The sequence below is a fragment of the Panthera onca genome, chromosome D2 (genome assembly GCF_046562875.1).
Source record: "Panthera onca isolate mPanOnc1 chromosome D2, mPanOnc1 haplotype 2, whole genome shotgun sequence".
Taxonomy (NCBI): domain Eukaryota; kingdom Metazoa; phylum Chordata; class Mammalia; order Carnivora; family Felidae; genus Panthera; species Panthera onca.
In genome coordinates, this window is record NC_138349.1 from 17,077,345 (window position 1) to 17,086,769 (window position 9,425).

Genomic DNA, 9,425 nt, shown 5'->3' on the forward strand with positions numbered 1-9,425 from the left:
TAACTAAGTGAAGAGAGCAATGAAGGAGATTCCATGGCGACAAAACACCTGGAAGACAGAGTGTATGAAAGATGGAGGAGACTGAAGAAGTGACTAGGACAGGGAACGAAGGGGAGCAAAGGATTTAAAGGATCTAGGTTGTCAGCCCTAGGAGTGATGGAAGGCATATGGATAATGAAGTGCAAGTCTCAGGGATAATTTACACCAAACTCATGACTTTCCCCTCCAAACCTATACAGCGTTTCCTTTCACCAAATGGCACCGTCATCTGTCCAATTATACAAGCCAAAAACCTACCTAGGATATCTCTGTTATACCAAAGAGCCCTCTCTCATCACCCATATTCAATCCATGACCAAATCTTATTAATCTTATCCCTCTATAACTAGTTTCAAGCTATTATCATGTCTCATAGGAAGCACAACAGCCTTGTCACAGATCTCTCACATCTAGTCTTGTCCACTAATTAGTTACCTACCCAGGAGTGGGACTGTTTTTTTTTTTTTAAATGTTTGTTTATTTTTGAGAGAGAAAGAGAGACAGAGACAGAGCACGAGTGGGGAAGGGGCAGAGAGAGGGAGACAGAATCCAAAGCAGGCTCCAGGCTCTGAGCTGTCAGCACAGAGCCTGACATGGGGCTCGAACCCAAAAACTGAGATCCTATGACCCGAGCTGAAGTCAGAAGCTTAACCGACTGAGCCCCCCAGGCGCCCCAAGAGTGGGACAGATCTTGAAACAATCACCAATCTCATCCTGTCACCCTCGTCCAGAAAATCTGCCATTGTTCTTTGTGTGAAAACTAAATCTCATCTCCCCAGGACGTTCTCCACGCCTTTCTTCCCCTCCCCTCAGGGTGTTAGAGCAACCTGGCCTGGCCTTCCTTCAATTCCTCCAGAATATCATTATTCCTCTTGCTTTAATGCCTTAACACACAATCCTCCTTTGGCCTGGAATGTTCTTCACCCTTTCTCACCTAGTAAAGCCATACTTTCCTTTTACATCTCAGGCTTAATTTTCACTCTTAAGAAAACTTTCTTTAATTCCTCCAGATTAAACTCCATTATTTGTTTTCATAGCACCTGTAATTTTTCTTCTTAGTACTAATCAGAAATTATAAAAATATTTGTGAGTATCTGATTATAAGTCTTGCCCTTGTTAGACTGTAATTCCTATTAATTATTTAGGGACCATGCATGTTTTATTATTCACTAGCACAGTACTTAGTAGAAAATAAAATGATGAATAGACAGGGCATAAATACTGAAGAAATTTATATATATATATATACAATATATAAACCATATTATATTGTCTAAATAGAATATCTATATTAATCTACAGAGACAATTCCAAATAACAATGCCTCCCATTTTTTTCAGTGTCAATAACCTTAAAGTATGGAGATTTTCCTTAAGATATTTTGCTTTTTATGTTAATTGTACACAATAAAAATAGAATGTCAAAGATTCTTCACTACATGAATATTCTGCCAGCACAGGGATCAAAACACTCCATTTAAAATAAATTATAGAAGGAAAGGAAGAGACGGAGAAGGAAGGAGGAGAGAAGAGAGGGAGGAAGGGAGGGAAAGACAAGCTGTATAAAAAGAATAACTGCTTCTAAGATATCAGTGATAAAATAACTTCAAAAACTCACTTTGAAATCTTCAAAGGTCTTATTTTTCAGAGATATAGATATACAGAATTGTACTAGATTATAATTATATACAGTAATATGTACAACATTGTATTTTATACATTATATAGTAGAGTGTATAGTTTAATCATAAACATTGTAATAACCTACTTAAATGGAAGATTGAAAACAGTTGAGTTTTACAGGTTACAAAATTGTAGATGGAGACGTTTTGAGATCTAAAAGACAAGCATGACACTTTACTAGGCAAGAAAGGATAACATTATTCCAAGCAGAATGAATGCTAAGTGTCAGGGCCTTAAGGCAAGAGAAACAGGGACACTGAGGAACGCAGGAGGCCAGAACACCCTGAGGGGAGAGAAGGGTGTGGAGAAGTAGGATTTTAGGTCTCATACTGAGAGATGCAACCATGATATGAAAAGATCAAAATCACTGAACACTAAAGCACAAAGCCAAAGCATTTGAAATTTTTTTTTTAGAATTTCAAAAACTGACCCTGCATTACCCTGCATCTCTCCTGAAACATCCTAAACTGACCAATATTTTCATATTTTAACTATTTTTTTTAATGTTTTTATTTTATTTTTGAGACAGAGACAGAGCATGAACAGGGGAGGGCCAGAGAGAGAGGGAGACACAGAATCTGAAACAGGCTCCAGGTTCTGAGCTGTCAGCACAGAGCCCGAGGCGGGGCTCGAACCCAGGAACTGTGAGATCATGACCTGAGCCGAAGCCGGACACTTAACCGACTGAGCCACCCAGGCGCCCCTTACTTTAACTATTTTAAAAACAGAATAATATAGGTACTGCTGCAAAACGAAAATATAGTGTGCAGACACGAGTTAACATGGCATGCCTGCCTGGTATTCTTCCAAGGTCTGCTTATAAGGCTGGCCCTTGCCTGGATTTCAGGAGGGTTCCTGAGATTCTCAGGATGGAGAAGAGTGTCTCACTATGCCTAAACTGTTGGTACAAATAATATGGTTTATGCTGAACCCTTGCTTTCCTTCTGGGACTCTAGAATCTTCATACATGCCACCAGGCAGAAGCTGCCTATTTGGCCAGCCCCCAGTAAAAACCCCGATTGCTGAGTCTTTAATAAGAGTCCCTGGTAACATCTCAAATGTGCTCTAACAACTCTTTGCTGGGAATTAAGTGGTCTTGTAGGACTCCACTAGGAGTGGAAGTCTTGTGTTTGGTCTCCCCTGGACTTAGCCTCTCATGGGCACCTTTTCCTTTGCTGCCTCCACTCTGTACCCTTGAGCCGTTAATAAATTACAACAGTGAGTCCTCCTAAAGAATTACCGAACCCAGGGAAGGTCTGGGGAACTCCGATGCACAATCAAATTACATACTGACTCATAGAAAGGTTTAGTTTCATTATGAAATTAGAACTGCATTCTTCTAATTTTTAATAAAGTATAAAACAGAAAAATAGCATCTCCTCCATAGTGAGAATGCAAGCATTTACCTGGTGGTACTCTGGCGTTTAGGTTAATTCTGATTTAATCATACATTAGCATGCACCTAGGAGTCACATTTTAAAATATGTCAAATATTAGGGAATATAGTTTCCCTATAGGGAAAATAGTTTCTCTAATAAATGTTTTCTTATAAAACAAGAGCATTTGTCCTCAATAGCCATTGGGCTACATGTGGATATTATATAATAACATGTCATTAAGGTACCCAGCATAAAAGGCAAAAACATGTTTATAAACTCTCAAGTAGAAACAGAAAAAAAACAAAAACAAAAACAAAAACCACCTGAGGTACCTGTCAGTTTAATGTAAACATGTGCTGAATTACTATGGATTAATTACAAGCTTAGGGCAGTTACATTGTTAAATCTTTGAAGATAAGAGCCCTACGTTACTATTAAATATCTTTTTACTTTAGACTCTGGCATTTATAATGTCTCATGCTATTAGGAAAATGATGCTGGTCACCGTTACAAACTTGATTTTAAAAGCTGTTTTAGAGCAGAAGGAACTGGGTCCTAATTTGGACTCCTTTCAGGCTGTTTTTGAATTAATAAGCACTTCCCTCACTTAGCTGAGCATTTCTTGCTTACTGATAAAATGAACTGAATATTCCATGGAATTTAAAATAGGCTGCTGAATGTCACTTCAAGAACTATTAGCATTGCTGCAAACTTGTTCAGAAACAGAGCAGATAGTAATGAGACAAGACACATCGCTGTAAGAAAGCATATTAATTTAGTGACAGCTTATTGAACTTGCAGGTGATAATCTCTGGGTATGCCTGCTTTTGTGAAGATGAATTGAATATATCTTTTCAGCAATATAAAAACATTTCTAAGTTACTGGCGTTCATAAAGTAGCATATTATTGAACATGTCCTTGAAATTACATCGTTGGGACCACTTCAAGTATTTTACTTTCCAGAAGTATATGTGGATGCAAAACTAGTTTTTATTTCTTGTCACGATGTGCTATAAAAATGCTGCTCCCAGTAAACTGGTAAAAAGGTTACAGGGATCCATTCCAAGAAGTCTGAATTTGCTTCGGGTGTGGAATTAACCAATTAAGTTACCAAATACAGTCTTTTAGGGATGGTCTTGAGGACGGAAACGGTTCACTGGGATTCTTAACCCAGATCTGCAGCGCCTTTCTAAAACACAAATCTTACTGTCATCCTCTTATTAAAGCAACAAACCAACAAGCCAAAAGCAACCTGAAACACCTCAGTATCTTGACTGGAAGACAAAGTCCAAGCTATTCATTCTTAGTAACAACACCCTTCACAACTGTCTGCACCTAATGTACCTTCCTCTCCTTTTGTCTTTCCCAGGAGCCCCTACGATCTTGCCACACCGAACTATCATTTACCTCTCCCCAAGAAACCCACTTTTCCATGTCTCCCTGCCCGTCTATGTGTTGCTTCCTCCTGCTCCTTTTTCATCTGCAGCTGTACGCCTGCCTGCTCATTTTTCAAGTTCCAGCCTGTCTCCTCCTGAGAAATCGTTTCCAATGCTTCTAGGCAAAGTGAGTTACGCCTTTCCTCAGGTTCCGTAATGCTTTTTGTTCAACTCTGTCGCGTATTTTCCTCAGTTGGCAGAGCACCCTGCACATACTACATGCTCACTAAATATATTTATTTACAGGAGTTTGGCCAAGAGACACAGCACCCAAAACTAGTAGATAGCGAGACGCTCTTATTTCTTAAATCAATACAGATGAAATTTTGAAAACATAAATTAGTTCCCAGGAATACTGGAGTTCTTGATAAATCTCAGTGACTGGCAATTTCAAGATACAATATATCACAATCTGTAAGCATCGGAGGTTTTACTTGCACTGAAGATTTTAAGCTATCAGTCCCTTTTTTTTTAATCACCCCCTTTTAAAACCAAGATATCTTTCAATTCTGTGCATGCATACTCTATTCCGATTTTTACTCTAAGATCATTGACCCTCTCTCCTTTTTAATCACTCCAAGTGTGAGGCTCCCATTAATTTAAGCCTAATTAAATGGAACCTTTAATTAGTTTCATTCACCCCATATGCTCTCTTTTTCAGAACAAAGTAAACAAGAGGAAAAAGATCTGAAAAAATTTCAGTTCTAAAGCAAATACTAAGTATAATCTCTTACATCTTCAGAATTTATAATACCATAACAGAGGATTTCCTAGTGTGCTTTGGAAAACATTAACCTTTATAAGTCATTTTTTAATAAAATAGGGTCAAAGAAAAGGTATCTGCTATAATATTTTGCATTCCACTGTATGCATATGAAATGAAAGGAAGTCTAATCACATTTTCTAATAAGAACTTTTATCTTTATATCTTAGTGCGAAGAGTGTAAGATTAGAAACACAAGTTTCATTTGCTCATAGAACAAATTTCGGTTCAGTCTAAATATACAAGACAAACTTTTAAAAATACTTGATCATAAAAGAGTAAATCATGACCTAACCTCAGAGAAGAAACAGAGATTAAGTCTGGTTCTCGAGGAAGGCAAACCATTATCTTTAAGCGTAACTCTTCACGAAAAAGTGCATGGAGTCCTTAAATCATAGATTAGAAATTACTTCTGCAATCATTGAAGTCGTGCCAAATGTTCATTCTCCTATAAGCAAATGAGTCAGCCACTACTCCAGTGCCCACGCCGGGACAGTCTGTTAGAAACCAATTAAAGGGCAGGTACCTTTATCAGAGTATGTGTGTTCTAATGCATGAAGATCAGGCAGTAGATGAATGCAGTTTATGCAGCAGTAGGTGAAGAAATCAAGGATGACTACTTTTCCACACAGATCCTTGTAGACAGAAATAGGCTCTTCAGTGTTCAGCCATTCTAATCCTGAAATTTACAAAATTAATTATGATAAAAAGAAAAGGCAAAGATAATTTATCTAAAACTCTCCATTAAAACATAAACCATTATTATTTCAAGGAGGGGATAGGGCAGTGGGGCAAGATGGGAAAGACGCTATTATGGGGCAATATGCAAACATGGTAAGAAAAAGCTACTAAATTCTTTCAGAAATAGAATAGTCTGTGTGTGAAAGAAAACAAGATCAACGCATGTAGGTAAAAACAAGAGTCAATATCAAATATTAAGAGGACCTAAGTACACAATCAGGGTCAAAGGAGCTTTTTAGAAAGAAGCTCAATCTTAAGAACAGCAAGACAGGACTAAATTCAAAAAGGAACAAAGTGTTAAAATATAAAGATAAACATACAAAATGTCTAATTTCCTAAGAACTAAAATGCTCTGGATTTGAAGAAGGCCTTAACCACAAAATATTTCAAATGCAAAGTTAAGCAAAATACACTATCACAGATTTCATGGAGGCAGTATTAACACTGATGAAGAACGGGTTTGCCTCCCTCCAAAGAGAAATGGAATCTCATTAATCTGTACTTTTGTAAATCAGAATATATAATTGCTTGAGTAGGACTTACAATTTTGCTAATAATTAAAAGATTTTGTTAAATATTAAAAGCACAGCTAACCAATTTAGAAAAACAAAGATAATGAGTTTGTGGTTTATAAGTAAATGCAGCCACTAAAACCGTTAATTGTATCTCGGAGCAGGTATCTGGAAATATTTTATAGAAATTGAAAGCCAAAGTTAGGTGGAAGAAGTGTATAATAACAGCTAACGCCTAATAGCAGTAACTAGAGTTACTCAATTTAAACAAAATTCTAAAAAAAAAAAAAAAAAAAATCGAAATCAAACCAGTATTTCTGCTTTAATAGTCCAACTTAGGTTTTAGGTGAGAGTGAGCTCTTAATTATGCATTTTTATAAAGTGTTAATTGCATACCAGATCAAGTAATCACATAAAACCTCAAACTAATGTATATTTCATATCTTAATGGCAAAATATTTATGAATCTGTCTTTTAAATTTATTTTCTGTAAATAGTCAAGAGTGACTTAGATTGGGGGGTAAGGAAACTATTATTAAATATCTGTTATTTTCTTACCATGCTTAACAAATTTTACAGTAACAATGAATATAATTTTTAAAAGCTGCCAACATTTGGGACGCCTGGGTGGCTCAGTCAGTTGAGCTTTGAACTCTTGGTTTCCGCTCAGGTCATGATCTCACCGTTGGTGAGTTCGAGCCTCACATCAGGCTCTGTGGGGACAGTGCAGAACTGTTTGGGATTCTCTCTCTCTCTGCCCCTTATCCACGTGGTGTCTCTGTCCCTCTCAAATTTTAAAATAAGCTGCCAACATTTATTGAGATCTCCTATGAACTAAGAACTTTAGATATATTACCTCTGACCCACATAATTAACCTGAAAGGTAAATACTAGGTTTATTTTATAAGGTAGTAAAGTAAGGCTTGGAGAAATCAAGTAACTTGCTCAAAGTCATGCAGCTAACAAATGAAATAACTAGGACTTAACCCCAAATCTGTCTGAACCCATCCATTACACCACAGTTTCCCATAAACACCTACATCTTTTAAGAAATGAACAAAGCATACTGTTTGCGTTATGTTTATGACTTCTCGATTATAGTTCACTGATAAAGAAACCAAAGAAAAACTCTTACCTAATACTCTGAGCTCAATAATCAGCTCCAGCAGAAAATCTGATTACGTCAAATACGAAGCCTGAATATTTTGTTATATTATTTATGAATCACGAAGGTCAAATCTCATGGTAATAAAATACACCCAGTGTAACTATAAACAAGACTAGAAAATAAAAACATTGCCCCCAAACCTCACTGGTGACTAGTTTGTAACACTGTACTATGTAACTTCTTACAAAGTTTTTTTTTTTAATAAACATGCATATATGTATATAATCTCTTTAATTTCTTTGATGGGTTAAGCAGTCACGCACCCAATTCTCTTGTAATAATTCCACAACATTTCAAATCCAGCCTAGGATTAGCAACAGGAAAAAAAAAAAACAAAAAAAAAAACAAACCAGTTTTGAAGTTAGGAGCAAAAGGCTTGGAAAGACACGTGAGACTGTTGTCAGAGGTGAGGTTCCGATATACCTCCCAGGAGATACTGAACCCTGCCATATCCAACCGATTAACTATACATGTGGTTTCAGTGTCATGCCAGGAGACACGCCAACACCAACAAAACAATGCCAGTCCCAACCAAAGAAGGGAAAGTACGGTTTCGTTTATCATAGCAAGATGTGCTTCCCAAATAGCACTACTGCGAGTATCAGTTCCCTGGTGTTCCAAGCACTCAAAGAACTGGGATTCACACCCTGTTGACTGGCCATAATTGATTCAGATTTTAAGAATGACAAATGTCACGACTTTGAACGGAGAAGTGTGGCACAGCTAAGATACTTGCCAACCCGGGGTCTGTAGAGTCTGACTTTGGCGGTTATTATTAGCTGTGAAGCCTTAAGGAAGTTACTCAGCCTTCCCGTGCCTCAGTTTCCTCAACTATAAAATAAGTCTGTTAAGAAGCCTCAGCGGGTTGTAGAGAAGGTTAATTAGTCCCCTGAAGTGTTCACAACGGTGGGTGGCACAGACGTGCTAAGTGTCAGGATGATGCACAGAGGATGGCAATGACGACGCTGGGCAACCAGACTGCAACGACAGGGTGGCATGGACATTTCAATCGTCGCCAACCGGACCCACGAAGCATTCGTGGAATGTCTAAGTTAACACAAGGCCCGGGCAAGGGCTCGGGACACAGTGACGAAAGTGCACGTCCCCGCGCTCCAGAAAACCACCCTCTGCCGCCGCTTCCGGCCCGGGGGAAGCGGCACAGCGGGCGAACCGCCCCCGCGCGGCCGTACTACCCTGCCTCGCCCCCCGCTGCAGGGGAGGGCGCAGTCCCCGAGGAAGGGGAGGTTCCGGGAGGGGTCCCCACCCCGAAGCCTGCCCCTCACCTTCCGGAAACTCGGGCACTGACAAGTCCTGCTCCCAGCCGTCCACCTTCTGCAGATACTGGTAGACCAAGCTGTCCTTCTCCTCCTGGGTGACGGCGTCGAGCAGGGCGTACTCCAGAGATGTCTGAGCCGGGAGCAGGCCCGCGAGGCTGGAGCCCCGGGCGCCGGGGGCCGCCATGTTCTCTCCGGACAGTCCAGAGGCGGCAGCCGGGCCCGCGGGAGGGTCTCGTGCAGGGAGAGAGGAAGCGCTTACGGTCCTTTGGTTTCAAAACGGCACATTCGCTTCACGCTCCCCCAGCCCCCACTCCACGCAAACGACACCGTTTCTTTTGTAATCATGCATTCCGATGCTAAGGTACAAAGTGCTGCAATTCCCGGGCCCGTAATTTAGCCACCGGCCCAAGCCACCCCGCCCCTTCCA

At 39.5% G+C, this 9,425-nt stretch overlaps 1 protein-coding gene across 1 annotated transcript in view; it reads right to left on the reverse strand.

Annotated features, from left to right (window-relative positions):
* The window catches only part of NHLRC2 (NHL repeat containing 2), a 59,511-nt gene extending 50,120 nt beyond the window's left edge, over positions 1–9,391 (reverse strand). The window contains exons 1-2 of the mRNA XM_060641428.3: positions 9,005–9,391; positions 5,827–5,979 (exon numbers count right to left, since the gene is read on the reverse strand). Of these exons, the coding sequence (XP_060497411.1) occupies positions 5,827–5,979; positions 9,005–9,182 (331 nt within the window). The 5' untranslated portion in view covers positions 9,183–9,391. The remainder of the gene's footprint in view (positions 1–5,826; positions 5,980–9,004) is intronic.
* Positions 9,392–9,425: the final 34 nt, after the last annotated feature.